Source organism: Leiobunum rupestre, chromosome 9 (assembly GCF_980474605.1).
Source record: "Leiobunum rupestre chromosome 9, qqLeiRupe1.1.hap1, whole genome shotgun sequence".
NCBI classification, from domain to species: Eukaryota; Metazoa; Arthropoda; class Arachnida; order Opiliones; family Sclerosomatidae; genus Leiobunum; species Leiobunum rupestre.
In genome coordinates, this window is record NC_143392.1 from 54,319,884 (window position 1) to 54,341,535 (window position 21,652).

The 21,652-nt window shown below is 39.5% G+C and overlaps 1 protein-coding gene across 1 annotated transcript; it reads right to left on the reverse strand.

Annotated features, from left to right (window-relative positions):
- Positions 1–18,870: 18,870 nt before the first annotated feature.
- Positions 18,871–19,923, reverse strand: LOC149930918 (uncharacterized). The gene has a single exon (XM_090157985.1). It carries the CDS (start codon positions 19,921–19,923, stop codon positions 18,871–18,873), a length of 1,053 nt encoding a protein of 350 aa, XP_090014111.1.
- Positions 19,924–21,652: the final 1,729 nt, after the last annotated feature.

A 21,652-nucleotide genomic window follows, 5' to 3' on the forward strand; every position in this document is an offset into this window, starting at 1 on the left:
CTGGCATTACCTAGACATTAATCTATTTAAAAAATATAGTTCTTTTATTGCCAGAATATAAAATTTTCATAAAACTCCGAAACTATCTAAAACTTTATACATAAAAGAGTGATCTAGCCAATCAACGCTTTATTAAAATCGAAATATAATAAATATCCGGCCTGACGTCTGGGGTTTAATGATTCAATGATGTCACGGAGTAAGATGAGATTGTTATAAGTCACTCTCCCTTTCACTCCGCACGACTGGCCCTGGTTAATTAATTGACCAGTGACCCAACTAAGCCGATTCTCAAAAACCGTCGTTACTAATCTACAATGAATATTGAGCAAAGTAATGGGTCGCCAAAAATCTACTAAGCGCTTGAAATTAACCACTGTGCAAAGAAGCGTGATACGGCCTGTCTGCATTAAGTTAAAAGAGTGCCAATTAATAACTTCTATAAAAGAGGACGGTTAGACCGTCTGGGCCAGGAGCTTTCGTAGCTTAAAAAGATTTTAAAGCGGTTAAAAGCTCGACTTCTGTGACGTCACCTTCGAGCTCCAGGCTGTCATCCCAGGACAGCCTCGGAAGACCGGGAGGACACTCGAAAGGGCGTACCTGCACGGCTCTGTAGAGTTTGGCGTAGTAATCTGCGAAGGCAGACTCGATGGCGTTAGGGTCTTTATGCCGAACGCCATTGACCTCGACTTCATCAATTACCTCTTTCTTGCGGGCCTTTTTGCGCGCAAGTAGAAGGCTGTGGAAAATTGCTCCTCCCCAGTTAACTCCATCCCCGCCCACGCGCTTACCAATGGCCGTATTTGTTATTGTAGTAACTTTGGAGTCGATTTTTAGATTTTCTTCAGCAGCACACGAGTAGACGTTCTTGTCGGGAGGTTGGTTTATAAGTCCCAAGATCCACCGGTAAACCAAAGCGGTTTTACGTTCTCTGGCAGCTAACATTTTACCCCTTCGCTTAAAAAATTCAGTAATAATAAACGCGAACATATGTAAAATCGACTGAAACTTTAATAAACAATTTCAGTATCGGTTTTCCTTTAGAACTTTACGGAGATCTTAGTCCTCGGCGAGAAGTGTTGCTACGCTTTAAAGGCGAGTTTTTCCTGCCTAGCTGCATCAACTGTTCCGGCGGTAATCCGTTCCTGAAAAGTATACCTACCTAGTACCGACCTGTCGCTGCACCACCTTGGATCGTATCGTTGCGAGACGCTGCTCCTTCAGACTCTCTTTCCTCCTTCCTCTTATAGCCACCATGTCTAGGTAGGTGAAGGAGATAACCGTCCGCTTAGAAGTTGACGCTGGCTTCCTGGAAGTTGCTCGAACCTTCCACGAAAAGCATGGACCCGACAGTATCGAGACGTTACAACCTGTGGGGGAAGAAATATTTTTACTTACATCTCCTATGGAGAAATAACCATCAACCAGAAATCCTGCAAAATACATTTTATTGCAGCATAAATTCTTCCGCCATCACGGCAAATTTTTTGCCGCGTAATTTAGATTTACCTATTAATTCTTTATTAATTCTCATCCTAGATAATTTTAACCTTACTTTTAGCTTAATATCTCTTCACGCGCTGTTTTCCTGAATTACTAGTTGTCTAAATATCAGTGACATTGGTCTACCAAGTGACTTTTTTTACGAGTACACTTTTTACGCTTTCGCTTTTCAGGCAACAAAACCATTATTTTAATATCATTTAAAATGTCTGTTTACCATTTTTGCCCTTTAACGGCAAGGGTGTCAAAAACAAGCCCAAAATCAATGACGAGGCTGCTTTCGTCACCGCACACAATTTTGACATTTTCTTCCTACAAGAGACTCATTGGATGTGTACCGATAATTGGTACTCCATACGAACTCCCTTCACAGGCTATAAAATCTTCGACTCAAACGCCCAGTCAGCGTCTTGCTGTGGCGCTGCTGTTTAGGTGCGTGATTTTGTAGGCCAGTGCAAAGACGCGCCTTTTTAGAACACCTTTTCGAATTTTTCGATGGGAAGTTTGACCGTCTCGTCATCACTCGCCACGGTATCACCGATATTCGACTCCACGACGCCTGGCGTCATCTTCATCCGAATAGTAGGAGTTACTCCTAGCATTCAAACCGCACCAACTCCTGGTTAGACACCTTTTTCGTGTCCGACCACGACAACGTTTCGCCGCTAACGTCCGAAATCGTGCCCGTCAAAAACATTTTCGACCACGACGCTGTGCTTCTTTTGCTCCACGTTTCCGTGCCGCAACTGCTCCCTGCGAGTATCTGGCGCCTTAACACCATCATCTTGACCGACGACAACTGTGAAGTCCTAAGGCGAGAAATTCGATGTGTCTGTATTTAAAAGATGGGATTCTTGAATTAAGAGTTTCAAAGTTACTTTTTGTAAACAAAGCGGCGACTTGAGATTGTTTTTTGAAAATCGCACATAATGCGTTAAGTGAAAAGTAAATAACTACTATATAAAAAAAGAAGTTAATACATAATATGAAAAGTTAAACATGTCCAAAAGCGTCTTTAAGCCTCAGCTGGAGAAGTTCCTGGGTTGGACATTTTAGATGGAAGTCGTACCTATTTCATTTACTGGTACGCTATTAGTCGTTGATTTACCTAACGATCCACCTTTTAGCACGGTGGTATATGCTTGTCCGGCTGTTGCTCGAGAGGTAGAAGATTGAGCAACCAAAGTTGTTGTCGGTGACGTTGGCCGGGAATCGATAACGTGGTTGCCGGATGTAGTTGCGGCAACGCGTCATCTTTATCTTCTTAAATAGGCGCGTCTTGTTGCACTGGAGGTAAATTCTCCTGTTCCTGAATTTCGGGGTCAGCGTCCATGACGTCTCCCACAGGTGGCGTGATCACAGAGTCACTCGCGTTTTCCGGTATTTCATGGGCTAGATCCAGTGACGGCATAATGTTGGATTATGCGATAGTCTGGGACCAGGATTTCTTTTTCGGGCAATCTCTGACATTGTGATTGTCTTAACGGCAATCAAAACACATCCGTACGTTGAACATCGCGGTACGTGATATGAAGGCAATATCAAGAGGTTTGGGATCGCACTCTTGAGGCAAACTTCCAAGCGTCTCGTCCCACTACGTAAATCTTTTAAAGGTCCCTTCTGGTTGGTTACCCAGGATTCAGATAAGACTTTGTAGATAAAGCTTTGTAAAGCGGCTTTCACGAAGGCCAAGTCACTCCAGCTAAGAGCGTCGTTGATGGGGCTGAATGATACGGGATCAACAACTCAAACGATTTCAATTGGTTTATCCCCAAAAACGATTCCTAACTCAACAGCTCTTTATTAAGCTGCAGCTTCGCTTAAGGTTATCTGAGCATCGTATTTACCAAGTACCTGGAAAACAGTGATTTTCGTTATCCCAACGAGATTGAACAGGGCAATGGCAAAATCTTTGTCAGCGACACCATCTAACTTATTTCGAGCTATAACTTTCATCATCGCAGGTGCTGGAGGTGGAGCATGGTCGACGGGGCACGAGCAATGGTGGCCCACTTGAAGGTGTCTAAAAGACATTTTAGTACCAGGAAACACTGGCGGAACCGGAACAAATCGAAACAACGGCAGAAGACGATCAAGCACGATAAAAACAACTTGATGTCATAGTATAGACGGTTCCCTCTTCGTCTATTATTAATAACTGGCAACTTAAACTAAATTTAGAAAAAGTAAGATCTTGATCATACGGATCAGCATGAGTTGTTTCCTGCAAGCCTCTGAGCACCGTGACATCTGCGGGTGTCCAGGTCCTATATATGCTAGTGTCAAAAGTGACTTCATAAGAATCATAAATTTTATAATGTTAGTTTGATGAGTACGCGTTTCAGTGTTCAAAGTTTTACGGCACGATTCTTATTGAACATGATAATTGCGAAAATTGTTCAAATTTCACTTTCGTACTTAGCGTGCTGTACGTATCATAACCAAGAGGGCGTCTTTTTAAGTTGCCTCTCCATCCACGCGCAGCGGCACGAGGCCAAACAATTTTCTTATTTGCTGTCCACAATGTCTTGTGATATTGTGTGAAGAAAAGTCTAGAAATCTGGGGGAACCCAGTCCGAAGTGCGAAATATCAGAAAATAAGACCGCTTGAGAAACGAGCCGGTGAAGCTCCACTCCCCGTTGAATACCAGTGAACCTCCCACCCAATCCGAAAACATATATCTCCCACTCTCAGCAGGCTCCTCCACTGTCTCTGCGGTTAACTACTGAACGTTCTGTTATCAAACCTAGCTAACTTATTAAATATTATCAGAACAATCTACGCGCAGCGGTGGAAAAGTGCTAATTTATTATTTCGTAAACTTAACCTACGAAAACGAATAAAAAGCTAAATAAATCAAATTAATTATCTGATACGATTTTTTTTAAAAATTTCAAAACAAATCTGTCCGAATTTTAAAAATTATCTACTAGCCATTGACGACTTTTCCTCTTATGACGTCAGAAGAGGAATATATATTGCTATCCTGGTTACTCTTTTTTCTGTAAAAGCCAGAGAGCCGAATAATATTGCCTAGCACCACTGTGATGGCATGTGGGACATTAAAACAGTTTGATTTTTGATTAATCGAGAGAGGTGGGCCGATTCTGGAAGTACTGCAATACCAGGTGTAAAGTTTATTATATTTTAATGGTTGTAAAAATCTATTTTAAACTATTGTACGCGTGTTTTACGAAAAATAAAAAAGGATGGGTTGCCCTATGCTGAGATACCGTATGTTTCCGGTGTCTTTCGAGAAACAATTTCAGCACTCTCACACCTGCGAGACACGTCATGGCTTTTCCCTGAAAGAGTGGTCACACTCGATTGACGTCAGTCCAATATCCGGTCAGGATGAAGGGCAGAGGTGGACGAGAAGTAAAAAGACATTCTGGATTTAGAGAGCAGTAAAACAGCATTCTCGAGCCTGGATAATTATTTAAAAAAAATTAAAATTAAAAGAATGAACCAGCTAAGATAGCAGATTACCGCGATATGCTGTTTTCAAGAAGTGGTGCTTAGTTAGTAAAGGACAAAAGATCTCATCACGTTCCAGAAAGAACTTAAATATTCCGCAAACCCGGAAAGAAGAAAGCCGCAGTGCCGTCACACTGATCAGGACTTACCTTCAAGGAGTCCATGAGCGTCAATTAAAACGGCGCTTCCGAAGAGTAACGTCGTTCTTCGTTATATGTGTATTCTCAGCCGAACGCGTAATTAAATAAATTGTAACATTTAATAATTGATTTAGTTTTATATATTTGATTTAACGTTAGTTTATAGTATGTGTAAATGTTTCCACTATTGTAATTCATTGTAAATAAATTCCCCTTGTTTTATATACCTAATTCCCCTTTAACATTAAGCATATTAATGAGACACGTTTTATTTTAACTTTTAATCTAAAAATCCCCTAGACTAAAAGTAAGAACCAGTGTGATTAATCCCATCGAAAGTATTTCTATAATTGCAAAACGTCTCACAGGTCAACCCGTGGCTAAGGTGGAGCAGGCTCCGACCTCTCCACTACCATCCACAAATAAGTTTTATATATTTTGGGCCCCAATGGAACACCTGAGCAGATATTAATCTGATTAGAACAGATACTGAATTGTTTTATTAGTTTCACTTAGAAATTGCAGTCATTGTTTTTACTGCCTTTTATATAAGGTTATTATTCTCTTATTCTAGGTGTCATGCGTTGGCGTGGACAACGCAGCCAATATTTCGAAGGCTTTGAACTTAGCCGCAATGAACCCGAATGAAAGCGGGTCTAGTGCCGAGAAGTTGGCCTTGATGGTTCGTTTTCGACGTATATGTCGCCGGAGGACGAGTCAGAAACGGAAAGAGCTGCGGAAGAAAATGACGTCTCGCTTGATAATAATAAAACGAGTGAAATGAAATTGATTTTGAAAAATATATTTTATTCGCTTATTATTATTATTAATATTTCCAAGTGAAGACGGTTCTTCGTACAATTCGGGACATTCCGTTGCTCTTTCCGTTTGCAAGACGAGCGGAAACGTTGTAAGGCGCATTCGCTACAGATAGTAGTGAACCGTGCGGTAGACGCTCCGGCAAGCGAACGGGCAAAAAACGTCCGGAAAAGTCAACACATGGTTAACTTTCCACCAGCGGTCAACCAAGTGGTCGAAATATTCCGCGATATCTTCCCGCAGAGCAAAGATATCAATCAATTGGCAGAATAAGGTGGAACGCCACTTATTACTCGACTTTACTTTTTTCAATTAGCGAATTCTTACAGCCTGACTTCGGCTACCACGATTATGTCAGCCCCATACGAAGTAGTGTGCTTAAGGTCCATAGGATGTTGAATAAGGTTTTGCTGGTGGAAGATAGATTATATATGATAGATGAACAAACAACGTGAGTATTTTCTTTGTAGGCTTGTGGTAAAACGTGTGTATTTGATGGCGGTTAATTCCGTTTTAAGATTTGGGACTTCCATACCCCCCTTTTCAGGAGGGAGGTACATTGTCGCCCGGAATACTGTTTCTTGAGCATCATTCCAAAAGAATTTGAACCAGATTTTGCTCAAGTCTTCTGGGGTCTTTTTAGAGAATGTGACGAGAGGAACTTCGCAGGTAAGTCTAGCGACAACTACTTGCTAAACCCGTTGGCTTTTCGCTTGCATAGATACACTGAGATCCTTGTACGTTGCAACTGCGTCTTTAAATCTTGTAGAAAAAATTTGTTTGTGGATGGGCAAATACCAATTGGTAAAAGAATAAATCCAATGATTTTGACTAATGATGACAGTGACTGGACTTAACAAGAAACTGGTAACGTTTCTGTTAGTGAAGTACCGATAAGCATAATTTTGGTCTTGGTAATGTTAATTCTGCATCCGGAAATTGCGGAAAAGTTGAAAACGATGTTTAATATGTTGTCTACGCTGGGAGGCTATTCTGTAAAGAGATTTCGACATCTCCTTATGTCGATCGACATCGTTTTCGATCTCGAACGGTTCTCGATAAACGCAATTCTATAAGAGATTTGTCGAAAAAAATTCTCGATAATCGACTGACTTCTTGATTTCGACAGGTCTTAGGCTGTCGAGAACGCTCTCGATAGCGATATCCTCCAATCAGAATACCGATAAAAAATTTCCTCCTTTCTCGCCCCGGCCCCACTCCTTCTCTTTCTCTAAAAAAATGGCATTGAGCTTCGATCGCCTTGAGCTTTTAAGATTAGCTAGAGATAACAATTATAGACAAGATTTAAGAAGACAAAGGCTAATAAGAGATCCATCGAAAGCCTTGTAGTTAAACGAAATAAATTTCCGGCGGTTGTTTCGGCTCGAGAAAAATATATTAATAGAGTTATGCGAAGAATTGCGTGGGCCTTTGACTGGGATTAGGAAAACAAATTTAACTGTGGTTTCTAAAGCAAGTGAAAAATAAATAAATATATCTTACTTACAAAAACTAATTAATTGATGTTTTAATGCAGCGGTTCCCAAAAGGTGTTCTGCGGAACCCTGGGGTTCCGCGAAACGTTCACAGGGGTTCCGATAATTCACAGCGCAGCCATCTTTGTTTGTGTCAAGAGTCTTTTAAGATTAGTAAAAAAATTAGTTGGGGTTCCGCCAGAATTAGGGGTATAATTTAGGGTTCCATAGCAAAACAAAATTGGGAACCGCTGTTTTAATGATTAATTATAATAAGGAAAAGGCCTTCTGTAGAAAACATGGAAACACCTTTTCTATATTTCAACAACTGATTAATGGACATAAAAGACTACACAATTTTTACTTACCATATGGGTAAAACCTTTGGTTAAACTACTATAAATTATTATTGTGAGCTTTAATGCACAAAATTACTACCACGCCTTACCTGCATATGCATTTTGATGTTATTTATATTTTTCCTTTTTGACCCTTAAAACCATTTGCATATTGCTCGTTCCTAATAGCACTACCTTTGAAAAATTATGGAAGTATAATCACATTTATTGCTTTTGATTTTCAGATACTAATAGCTTTACGGTTTTTTGCCGTTGGGTCCTATCAGTTATGTGTGGGGCAGGACTTATTTCTTCATGTAAGTCAACCAACAGTGAGTAGGCTAATATCAGAAGTTACCGCTGTTATGATACCGCTGTTCGGTGCCAGATGGATAAAATTTCCATCTACTGAAGTTAATCGAGCTGCCACAAAAATGAGGTTAGGTTTTAATTACAATTTTTTTACATCTATTGTGTACTTAAATAATTAAATTTTCAGATTCTTGGAAAAAACATTTTCACGGTGTCCTTGCTTGTACACATGTGGCCATTACGACACCACCGAAAGTAAATGGTGAAAACCGTGAATATATATACGGCAACCGTAACAATTACCATTCCATTAATGTCCAATTAGTAAGGCTATTAGATTTAAAAGATTTGGTTATTATTTTAAACTTTTGGGTTTTTTTTTGTTTTTCATAAGATATGTGATTATGATCTTGTGATCGTTCAAGCAAATGCTCAGTTTTCTGGTTCCACCCATGATACTTACATTTTTAAGAAATTGATATATCAGCGAATTTTGAAAGAATGTTTGTCCCCGGCATTATTAAAGGAGCTTGGTTATTAGGTAATAATTTTTTAAACATTGTTATGAATCTTGTGAAAACTGTTTTTATTCATAGGTGACAGTGGATATCCACTTTGTCCATGGATAATGACCCCAATAATAAATCCTGCACCCGGTTCTCCCGAGGAAAGGTATGGGGCGCCAAACCGGAAAAAACTAAACCAGATAGTTATAGATATATTTCAAGCGTTCTAGACACATTTCAGTTTTCTAGACCCATTTAAGTTTTATAGCTAATTTTAAATTTAAACAACACTAAAAACCACATTCTTTATTCGATATTAAAGTACCCTTAATCAAGCCGCGGGTTGCTTCAAAGATTTCAGCTAATTCGCAGACTTATCTATGACCTTATGGAAGTGAAGAGAAGCACATTATAGACTTGTAAAAATTCAGCTGAATAAGGAGGAACAGTTGCTCCGAAACGTAGGATTTTTTAAATAAATAAATTGTGAATTTTAAAATCGTTTTAAGTCTCTTTTCATTTATGACCTTATGGATTTCGTGACACCTATTAAAGGTTAAAGACTTCAGATAACAAATACCACCGCAATGGTACAAGTACCATTCGATCCTCCAAAATGTAAGCCCGTGTCTGCCATCTATAGTCTTTATCTGAGATGAATTTATCAGTCACCGTGACGACACGTTCTTTTGGTAAGCGCGATCGTTCAGTTGAATACGCGGTTGAATCCGCTGAATGCAGTTTTCCCTCTCTCTCACTGGCGAAGGCGAAAATTTTCGAAGTCCCCAACCCTAAAATACAAAGAAAACGTCGCGTAAAATACCTAGAGCGATTCGCAAAATATCCAGAGAGAACGTCGCGTAAAATACCTAGAGAGCTTCGTAAAATGTGTCTAGAAAACTGAAATTTGTCTAGAAAACTGAAATTTGTCTAGAAAACTGAAATTTGTTTAGAAAACTGAAATGGGTCTAGAACGCTTGAAATATTGATAGAAAACTGAAATATATTTAGAACTATCTTGTTTAGTTTTTTTCGGTTTGGCGCCCCATAGAAAGGTATTCAAGATGTCATCAGTCAGCGAGATCAGTTATTGAAAGGTGTAATGGTGTTCAGAAACAGCGCTTTCGTTGCTTATTGATAGATAGGACACTGCACTACAAACCTGAAAAAGCATATAAAATTATATATTGCTGTATAATTTTTCACAACATTTGTGTATAACGTGGAGTTCCTGCTGATTTCAATGTATTGGATCCATTAAATCCAGAAGAGTATGGACTGCATAATCAATTATGGGATGATAATCGTGAGTGGGTTGAAGTTGCAGGGTCAACTGGTCCTCGAAATGAAGGTTGGCATGTAGCAGGTATTCAAACTCGTACACAAACTATAAGACGTAGATTTTCTCATTAATTGTTTTTAAGGGGTTTATTTTATATTCATATGGCTCAAAAAAAATGTGCAAATGAAAGTATGACATCATGTTTTTACAAAAGAATAAAATCACGTCAGTTTTTAATCATTTTTTTGTTAAATTTTCAATTAAGGCAATTAATGCCTCATAATTTTTCCTAGTTGAAGCTAATTGTAGTTTAGTTTTTTCTTTAGCTATCAAGTTTTTCTCTTTTTTTTAATGCAACGAGTTCTTTTTGTTGTTCTTAGAGTTCTTCTGTTGCTTTAGCTTGGCGATTAATACCTTGTGCTATTTAACTATACACGCAATTTTGAGAATTTTGTAAAATTTCGGCAGTATTATTGAAATAATTTTTTTGGTTTCTCAGTCCTTTTTGAAACCATTATGTCAATACGTTTCCCCAAATTACCTAATTAAAAAAATTGATAGATAATTAAAAAATAGGTTACCTATTATTAGTAAAACCTACGAATTGCTTCAACTTTTTTTTGTGTATCGGTGTAATATCTTCAATTAAAGTGAATACCTCCAATCCTAGATAATTAGGTTCTTCAGTTTCAAAAACTTCAGAGGATGATTTATCTGCATCATTAGGCAAAATAGATTCTAATTGAGATTATCTTCGTCTGGTAGTCTAATAGTAATAAAATATAATTAATCCATTGTGAATTGACTAATAATTAAATACTAGTCTATACCATCGTATGTTGAGTTACATCTATAGCTGCTTTACTGTTGCACTAGAATAAAAACTATGAAATTCACTACAAATTTATTTTTAATATCATTTGTGAATTGTGATATTCCGAAAGTCCAAATTCCATAGTATTGGAAATGCCATCTTCAAATTCAGTGCCATACACTGCTAATAGCCTCTCTTCTAATTGAGAAAGTGATTCAGTGCTTTTTTTCTCCACCGCCGGTTCCTCTGGCTCTTTTCTTAATTCTTGCAGACTTATTTTTTGGTGTTGCTTTTCCAATCAGTCAACATCTTTATAAATGTAAAAGATACCTTATATTTTCTGCATAGGGAAAAAAATTAACCGTTGAAATTTAAATTACTTTTTCCATTTATCAGTATTTTTTTATGGACCCGTGCCATCGCTAGTCAGTCTCTCACACAAGTCTTTCCACATCTTTTCATAATCGTTAATAGTGGAATTAGCAGTAAGTTTCTTGGTTTTAAATCTTTCATTGCTTCTCAAGAATTCAAAGCCTTTTTTAAAATCGATGCCGACGACGAATCTGGAGTGGTTACGTTTAGTAGTGTCTTCGAGGATTTCCCTAGGAGGATAAGGTTGTAGAAGGGATTTCGCCCTTTCACTCCGCAAAACTGGTTCGTGCCGATGATTTTGTTCAGAGTTCGAGTACCTTCGCCAGGAGTCTTCTTTCCAGGTGGAGGAGAGTAATGGGTAGCCAGAATTCTGAATTTTCTGTGTTATTGATGTCTTTGCAAAGTAGCGTTACCAGACCTCCTTGAAATGACTTTGAAATCTGGGTGTCGTAAATTATGGTGTTGCAAAGGTTGACGAGGACCGGTATAATTCTATGCCAAGTCCGTCAGTACCTGGCGATTTACCGTTTTTCAATTGCTTGAGTGCGTTTGTAAGTTTTTGAGCGGAGATTGGCCGTCGTCGGATAAAGTTGGTTGGCTGGTGATTTATTATGAATCAATTTGGTTAACATTTTCTTTTTATATAGGTTTGAGTAGAAGTTGAGAAATTCGTGTTTGATTTTTTGAATTGACCTTGGACCGGTTCTGTGGGCGTGTTGACAGACAATATTTTTACTGGTTTTGTTGAGCGTTGACTTGTCTATAAAATTTACGGGAAAAAGTTTCTTCTCCCTGTAGGGTATCGGAAAGCGTTTTAGACCGTTTTTTAGGAAGGTTTATCGGGATTCGTCTGAGAGTAATAGGTGAACGTCGTCTTTAGGGGTCTGCATGTTTATGGTCGAGTTGCGGAAGTTAGTTAGTTTTTGAAGAGTCCAATAGAGAAACGCTAAATTCTGACGTTTCGCCGCCGCTTTCTGTTAGGGGAATTTTCGAAATATATTAAACTTATTATTTACCATGGTGAATATTAGTAGAAATTATGTTTAATTCAGAGAAAACGGCATGGTATTAGAAGATAAAACTTATTTTATACAAGACGTTTCGAGCCGAGGCTCTTCTTCAGTCGTTCGTTAGTTTTAATTTGATTTAAAATTTTACCACGCGCCATATTCAAGTTCTAATATCACGCGAGCAGAAGGTCAGCGTGTTAAAAAATAAACAAAAGTTTTACTGATTTTAACAATTTACGTGTGTAATAGAATCAATGTAACCGATAAATCCAAAGTATATGTAAGTCAGTGTGAATTATTAAAATATAAATATAAAATAAAATAAAATTTTAAATCACAATATTACCCCAATTAGTTACTTCTTGACATCCTTTATCTAAATTTAAATTACCTAGTTTACGAATATACAATCCTTCATAGAATTTTCTTTTGTACCAATTGGTTTCCCGTTTTAAAAATTTGTAATCATCCCATTTAATAGAGTGGTTTAACGTAGACCAAATATGTTTTGAAATTCCGTTATTTCAAAACATATTTGGTCTACGTTAAACCACTCTATTAAATGGGATGATTACAAAATTTTAAAACGGGAAACCAATTGGTACAAAAGAAAATTCTATGAAGGATTGTATATTCGTAAACTAGGTAATTTAAATTTAGATAAAGGATGTCAAGAAGTAACTAATTGGGGTAATATTGTGATTTAAAATTTTATTTTATTTTATATTTATATTTTAATAATTCACACTGACTTACATATACTTTGGATTTATCGGTTACATTGATTCTATTACACACGTAAATTGTTAAAATCAGTAAAACTTTTGTTTATTTTTTAACACGCTGACCTTCTGCTCGCGTGATATTAGAACTTGAATATGGCGCGTGGTAAAATTTTAAATCAAATTAAAACTAACGAACGACTGAAGAAGAGCCTCGGCTCGAAACGTCTTGTATAAAATAAGTTTTATCTTCTAATACCATGCCGTTTTCTCTGAATTAAACATAATTTCTACGAATTTTCGAAAGTTCTCGGCTATTGCGTTTTAACATAATTCCCAGCCCTGCGGGTAATTTAACTTTTTGACGATTGTTTCAGGTTCGGACGTTAATTTATTGTCCTTAATTTCTTTCGGGATCGCTGAGTTCAGTCTCCATATCCCAGCGCCCTTCGTCTCACGATGATTGATTTTTACCTCTCCAAGGGGACATAGTCCCCTAGAAGGGGTTTTACATGCACCGTGTCTGTGGGTCTGTTTGTCTGGGCTGCGAACACGTTCGCATTTTCGGATCAAAGTGTTATCACTGCGTACGCAGTTTCTCGAAATCACCGCGTTCGCAGTTTCTTGGAATTAAGGAAAAGGTGTTTCCAAAGGAGCCCTCTTTTTGTTATTGGGTGTAGTATAATTTTCTTTGCGAATTGTTATTGTACGTGATGAATCTTTTATGTTTGGGACGGACCGAGTGTTGAGTGTTACAGTAAACGTCTCAACGTCGAGTTGACAGGGTTTCCACCAATTATTCACGGTTTATATCGTAGTATCATTTTGCGATCGCATTGGGTGGGCTTTGACTTTCGAACCCAAGCTGCCCTCATGCATAACATTCGAGTGTTCTACCACAGAACCCCCGATACAAGTTACGCACGCTTAAAATTTTTTACGTATGTAAATATAAAGGTCAAATCTTGGATAGCGTATTTAGAAGAGATAAGGAGGTTAAACGGTTGGAGTCGTGGGTAGTTCATTAAGTTAGTATTTTGTCTATCGGTACTTTTCAAACGTTAAGGGTCATTTATGAATTCAATTTTAAGTGGTATTCAACGCGCTTTTTTCGTTTTGCTTAGTTTACTCGTAACTTTCTAATTAAGTTTACTTGTTTTCTTATTGGCTTTATATGTTTGATCCATTTCCATTAATGTGGTTATGTTGGTTTTATTTATTTTGAGATATGCCCTGTTGTTTAGACTTCACTATTCAGATATTGTCATTTTCTGGATTTCTAAGCAATTAAATTAACTTGTTACTTGGTTGGGTTATTAATATATATTTTTCTTGTTTTATTTAGTTTATCTAAAGTGTTCATAATGTGGTGGAGAATTCATGTCTACGATTTTTTATTTGCATTGATTTTTATCGGCTGCGTTGGGTAGTCCTCCTTAGCAGTTTTTATTAGTGCTTTCATTTATAGTTTTGTCTAAAATATGGTATATTTTACGTTTCGTTAATGTTCTAATAATTTAAAATTTTTGTATTTTCCATTTCTCATTTTGTTGCATTGTTAATTTAATAACGCCGCTATTGAATGCCACCTACGGAAACCTTGAACTCCCAATGGGATGCTTATTTTGCCGCTAGGAGGCGCAGCTGACTAATATTGGTTCTCGGTTAATGACTTAATTTTAATTCCATATATGCAAACAATACTTAAATGAAAGCGTTTTTTTTTTCCATTTCGCGGATTATTCGACGTTTGGATACAGGGTACCCTACTCAGGGGTGGACTGTCTCGGTAGGCAGGTGGGCGCTATACCACGGGGCCGCGACCACAATTACCTTTTAGTTCGACATGGGGCCGCTTGAAAAGCGATTTGGGGGCCGCAAGTCTACAGTGCCCTCATCACAAAAAAAGGCCCAAGTCGCCCCTGACCCTGCTTGTAATGCTTTTTATCTGTGGCCAGATTATTTAATAAAAATTAGCTAGGTTAATACCCAGACGCCACCACAGTCCCTAGTCAGCTAACGAATTTTAATGACTTATTTTCAGGTGGCGGTGTAAAATTTTGTGAAGGAGTGTAGGTGCCAACCCTTTATGTCACGTGAACTAATCGACCATACATGTGATACAAAAAAATAAATTTTAATTTCAAGTTTTACGAGGGTTCATTTTCAGGTTACTCAATATCTACGGGAGGGGGCAGGAACTAATCGTCATATTAGTATCGTATTATACGATATTGTGATAACGTGGTACACACCGATGAAGTGTAAAAGCATTATGATTTGTAAACACTTCTGTCACTGCGAAGTGACGTATATGGATACATAATATAATGAAGACGGAAGTACAAAATACAAAGTGGCCAAATGCCTTAATCGCGCGGAGTATAAGCAAAAGCAGAATTATATATTTCTTATGAGAAAAGTATACATCGTTCTCTATTGTGACCATAGACTAATTAAAGTAATTCGTACACGCGAGCAGTTTGTGTGATACAGGGTGTCCACAAAAACGATCCAGGGCGAATAAATCAAAATAAGGTTTAGCTAGGATTTGGAATTTTTCAGGTCACATAGCACGCGTACGGGCATTGGAACAAGAAAATTTCCTAATCTTGAACCATATATTCAAGGTCACTCAAAATCTATCTCGAAAACCATTGGGTTAAGAGATTTTGTTCCAATTAGAAAAGTGTGAGCTACCACATTCTACATCTCATAAGCTTTGATCCGATGTAAATTGACCAATAAGAAGCCGAGAAAACGAAGAAATATACCTGGCTGGTCATCAAGCTAATAATAACAAAGATTCCAACCCATCTGTTTTCGGCGTTCAATTTTTAGGCTCCCAGTTGATGAAATTAAAATAGCTCAAATTTATTTAGACATAAAATTTTATAAGTAAAAACCTTCTAATTCGAACCAAGTTTCTAAAAATAACGTTTTTCTAGATGATTTTTGAACGACCTTAAAGACTTCAAGGTCATCGAACTTTCACTACTCTTCTTTGTGCCATCTTGCTAAGTGGGTTCTGTAACTTTTGTTACCCCAGGAAAGGTAGTCTGAAGTTTATTAATGAACCAGTGTGAAATCGTGGTTATTTTTAGTTTGATGACCACCCAGTTTTCTTTGTTCGTTTTCTCAGCTTCTTATTGGTCAATTTATTTCGGGTCAAAGCTTCTTAGTCGTAGAATGTGGTAGCACAAACTTTTGTAATTGGAACAAAATCTCTAAACCCAGTGGTTATGAAGTGAGATTTTGAATGACCTTAAAAGACATGGTTCAAGGACATTATATTTTGCATCGTCCGATGGCCCCCTGGGCGAGCTATGTGACATGAAAAATTCAAAATCCTAGCTAAAACCGATTTTGAATTATACGCCTTGGATCGTCTTTTAGTGGACACCCTGTATAACAAAGGCTGATGTCCCGTAAGATGCTTGTTAAATAAAACTCTTTTCAAACAATTCCTTCAAGGTTTAAATTTGATTTAAAACTTCATAAAGAAAAACGTTGTTCGCGGTTTTACCAGAGATACTGACAATATAGAGATATGAAACTCCGCCGGAAAAGCGACCCCCGGAATTTGTAAAAAATCCTGAGCGGAGCGACGCCTAACGGCCGGGAGAGAGTACATTTTTCGAAATCCCAAACAGCGGATTTCAGACGCAAAAATTTATATACGCGTTTTGTCTTACAAATTATCATCTTGAGGGTTTGTATCCATAAAGAAAAATGCCTGGAAGTAATTGTTTTGTAAAATTTTGTTACAGTTCCAAAGAAAAGCAAAGGATTTCCATGTTTAAGTTTCCAAAAGAGAGAGAACGGTGGGAAAAATTAATTTAGAACTTTTATTAGGCCAATCTTTAATATGTGGTTTTTAAATAAACTTAGCTCTGAGAAATGGCTGATAATGTCGGAAGAAGCGTTCTTTATTTGAAAGATGCGATACATTTACATCATAATAAAATATGCGCCCTACATTTTGAGGATTCTTGTTTTATGAATTGTAAAACCAAAAACAGACTGACATCAAACGCTATTCCAAAAATATTTTCAAATTAAATTAAGTTTTGAGGATGAGGACCAAGAAAGCGTCATTGGTTGAAAGCATATATAGGCTTCGATCTCCATCAGTGCTTTTATCCATGGTTACGTAGGAACTTGTGGATTCGCTCGTTCCAGCATCGTGGAGATTGCTTGAGACCGTAAAGACTTCCGTAACTTCCAGACTCGTCCGCTACCGTCGTCGAAAACTTCGGGTTAGCGCAGCTAGATTTCTTCGAATAGTTTTCCATGAAGAAATGCAGTCTGTACGTCAAATTGTCTTAGAATAAGATTTTCCTTGGCGCCCAGACTGAGAATAATTCGTAGTGTTTCAAAGCGAGCAACTGGTGCGAAAGTCTCGTCGTAGTTGATACTTTCTCGTTGCGTGTAGCCTTTTGCTACGAGCCGGGCTTTATGTTTGATGACAGTACCATCTTCATCATTCTTCGTATGAAAAATCCAACGATTTCCAACGATTTTCCGATCAGGCGGAGGATCGACCATCTCGTAGACATCCTGTTTCTTCATTGCTGAAAGCTCACCTGGCATTGCCTTCTGCCTTTCTATGGATTCGCTGCTTGAACGTTCTTCTCTTGCAGTCTGTGGTAAGGTATCACAGATCAGGAAAGCTTTATTTCCTGGATGACAGGTATGGCATAGCTGAACTCTCTTGACCATTGAACGATCTCTGAGTATCGGACCACTCTTCTCAGAGCGGTTGTCTGACATTTCGTCAGAGGCTGTTGCATCATTGTGTCCGGTAAGCAAGTCTTCCGGCGCTTCGACGGATTTGGCTGTCGTCGTTTGAGTGATCAGCAGTTCTGGTTGGCATTCCTGATGGTGCATTAGTGGCTCTGGTTGGTCCGTCTTTTGATGAGTTGGTGGCTCTGGTTGGCCGGTTTTCGCGAACCAAATCGTTGGTCAATTGCTCGCCCTGGCTGGACAACTCTTCAAAGACAGGAATCAAGGAATCAGGATCGCACATCTGGTGATTGATTTTAGCATCTCGAGATCTTAGGGCATCGTTCAGCTCTGGAACTAAAACTCGATATCCGTTTGCATTGTCTTCATAGCCAACCAAGAATCCTTTATACGCCTTCCGAGACAGCTTCTTTCGCTTCTCTTTCGGTATGTGGATCGATGGATTTGTCTTCCCTGTACACAATGCGAATGGTGTCTTCCCAGCAATGCATGTAGGTGCTGTTCGGTTCAGGATATAGACGGCCGTGTTCACCGCTTCAGCCCAGAGTTTCAGTGGTACGTCCGATCTGAAATGCAACATGGCCCTAAGACTCCATGATCGTATGATTTTCTCGTTCAGCGACCCCGTTCTGTTCGGGCGTGTATGGCATGGGCTTGCGGTGATGTAGACCTTCTTGAGAAGTCCATTCTAGGAATTCAGTTTCATTGTTCGTGACCAGCTCTTGTACTGTGTGATTGCGGGTTCAGCAAAAGGCAAGGAAATCTTTGAAACAGTTGACGACTTCGGATTTCTTCGTTAGGAAATATACGGCTCGAACACTGGAAAACTCGACTTTGAATAGGAGGTAGTATTTATTCCCCTTCATGGACGGTGTCGGTGAAGGTCCCCAGAGATTAGAATGGATCCATTCACCTGGTTTCGTAGCCTTCTCCAAACGAGTGCCGAAACTGTGCCTAGTCATCTTGCCGTAGATGCACCCTTTACAGAGCTTGTCAGACGTCTGGTTTAGAACTTCGTATCCGAGTCTCCGTAACGTAGCTGCTACATGCCGTTTATCCTAATGACCCATGAGTTCATACCAGACTTGGAGATCTGCTTTCCAGTCATTCCTCGGATCTGCTGTGATTTGAGCGGAGCATGATGGCTGCTCTACTTTGATATCCAGACGATACAGACTCTCGACTTTGCCAGGTACACAAAGGTTTCTATTGCCTCCGACAACTTCATAGAGACCGCAAGAATTTGCTGTGACCTTGAACTCCAGATTCTTGTTTCTCTTCATTGCGCTTTTCAGCGAGAAAACATTGCAGGCAAAATTACGGATGTGCCAGACATTGTGGACTACCTCTTGATTATTTCTTTCCGATCCGGAACTGAATCCTTATGTCTCCTTCACCATCCGCTGTCATCTGCGTCTTGTTTCCAATCTGAAGAGTCGCAGGAGTAGCGAACTTGCGGAAATTTAGGAACTTTGTGGCGTCGTTCGTGATATGCTGTGTAGCACCCGAGTCAAAATACCATGCTGCTTCAGATGATGAGCAAGCAACGAGACCGTTTGCTACAATCAGACCCCCAATGCTGGTGCGATTCCTTTCGTCAACGTTCGTCTTTCTAGGAGCTCTTTTTTGTCCTCGACAGTCTTCTGCAACGTGACCGAACTTTTGGCAATTTCGCTTACGTATCATGCCTTTCATCTCGTTTGATGAGTGACCGTGATGACTTCCGGTAGTGCGTTTCACCATCAGACCAGAGGAATCTCGGAAAGCGTTACCTTCTCGAGTTGCATGGCCAATAAACAGACGTTCCAACTCTGCGACCGTCTGTTTTTCTGTTGGCAGCGTGTCCCAGATCATACCGAATTCTCGATACTCATCCTGAGGTAGAGACTCGAAGATGAGGATGCAGTTGTCGAATGTTACGTTTTTCTCTGTCTGTGCTGTTGACAAGATGTCTGTCCAGAGATAACACATCTGGGCAATGTGGGTGGCCATGTCGACGTCTGGTGACTTCGTAGTTCGCATAAGTTGCGCCAGAAGCTTACGCAGACGGTTGGACGACTTCTGCTCGAAAATTTCAAGTAGTTTATCCCACATCTCTTTAGGTGTCTCGTAATTTGTAATCATGTTTTGGACCTTCTTAGACAAGGCTGACCAGATGATACCCCGGACTGTACTGAATGCCACTCGGTATTTTTTCTTGACAGTTGCATACTCTGTCTTCTCTGCTGCTGAAGGCAAAGGTTCCGTTGGCTCAATCCAGTCACCGGTAATTATCTCATAAACATCTCGTACAGTGAGGATGTCGACTATTTGTCGTTTCCAACTCCTCCAATTCTCCGGACCAGATAGCCTTTTAACGTCTTGGCGAAGTAGACTATCCATTTCGGGAACTGTTGACCAGGACATGGAGTACGGTGATGGTAGCTGGGATCAGGATACCGGTTACAGCAGGCAGTAGACTAGTCCTTCATTTTTGTTGTTGCGCAGTAGGAGCGTGCTGGGCCCATAACCTATTGGAGTTTTTTTAAATACCAATGATATCAGCAAAGCCTACACTAAACTAAACCGACGAACTAGTAAGAAGTCATAATATATTAATTAAAATAACAAAAGTTTATTAATTAAAACATATTAATAATGAATAGTGTACAAGATGGAATGACATAATATAATGACACAATAAACGCTTTTGAGAGGATATATATATATTAGGTTTAAAAATAGTAAACAAGATTAGCAATAATTAAAAAAGAATATCTAATTTACATTTAACAATTTAACCTGTTAAAAAATCGAAACGGAAAAAGCCGACATCGTTTCTTATCTTCAACACCCCCGGTATGTATTCATCTACGGTACGGAAGTATATAAATCCTTTAGTCTGTGTAGTATAGCAGGGGGCCCTTAACGGGTCATAGTGTGCAATAACTGGTGGCTTTACCGGTGAGTCGGGATCCGGCTCTTGTAACCCAAAAAGACAGTGGAGAATTGGGAGATGTTAACTCTGGTTCAATGGTCCTATCTCCACCTCCGACTTCGGTCAGGTAGGGGCTTGATATTTAGTTTCGGCTCAGGCTAACGGAGAGGGTCCATGCAAACTGGCCGCCTCGGTGGATTGGGAAGCCTGCGGGGGGTGGCGAACCTCCGTATGAGGGCACGGCAGTCCTAGTTCCTGGCCTTTGGGAGTCACACTGGGATCTCCGGTGCCAACTGTGCCGGGTTACTTGGGCTGCTGTATACTCGTCGTTCCCCTTTAGGAGCTCTCTCCAAAGGGCTTCACTCCTTACCTAAGTAGTTAGGGTGTCTATTGGAGTTGCTACAGAATACACTCTTAATCCCACTGCTGTGTGCGAAGTGGGAAATGATCCACCCTTTGCTGGGTTGGGTGGCTTGCGTCCAAGGTGCGACCATCAGAAGTAGGGTACTACTACCTATGCTGGATTTTTCACCTGTCCGGGCTAGGTGGACGCTGACGTAGAGCACTAGGATTATAGACCTCTGGTGGTATGGTCTTTGTTACTAGGTACACCGGGCTATAAATTCTAACACACTGTCGTATAGCATATGAGATAATGTCTTGTTACTGGATAAGAATGGACAAGATCTGGTAGTTGTCATGAAGCGAGTGAAAAGAACGGCTCTGGTTGGGACAGCGTTCTGAGCCACCTTTAAGGAAAAGGCACTTTAAGAACTCTCCAGGAAGCGACTGGAGCAGCGTCAGAAGGTGACTTGATTTGCAGCTGCAATGAGACGACCCGTGCTGCGGTAGGTATGGATTTGTCAAGTTTGGCTTTAATTTGTTTGTTGATATCGTCTTGGATTATGGAAGTTTTATCAAAGTTGTTGAGGTGGATCGCCGACTCTCGGAATGGTAAGTATGGTTTGTTGACGGTGCGGGCGAGCGGTTTGTTCGATGTCCAAGGCATTCCGAAGATAATTTTGCTGGTGGTTGAGAGATAGTTGTTGACTGAATCCGAGACTGCGTTGTTACCTGGAGTTCCCATTCAGCCTTTTCCCGGTGGGAAGTACATTGTAGTTCGTTCGATGGTTTCTTGGGCGTCGTTCCAGATGAAGTGTAATAAAATCTTGGAAAAATTTTCTATGATCGGACCGAGGGCCCTCCAAAGAAAGCAGA

Coding starts and splice junctions, on each gene's coding strand:
- LOC149930918 (XM_090157985.1), bottom strand. CDS start 19,923: ATGTCCTGGTCAACAGTTCCCGAAATGGATAGTCTACTTCGCCAAGAC.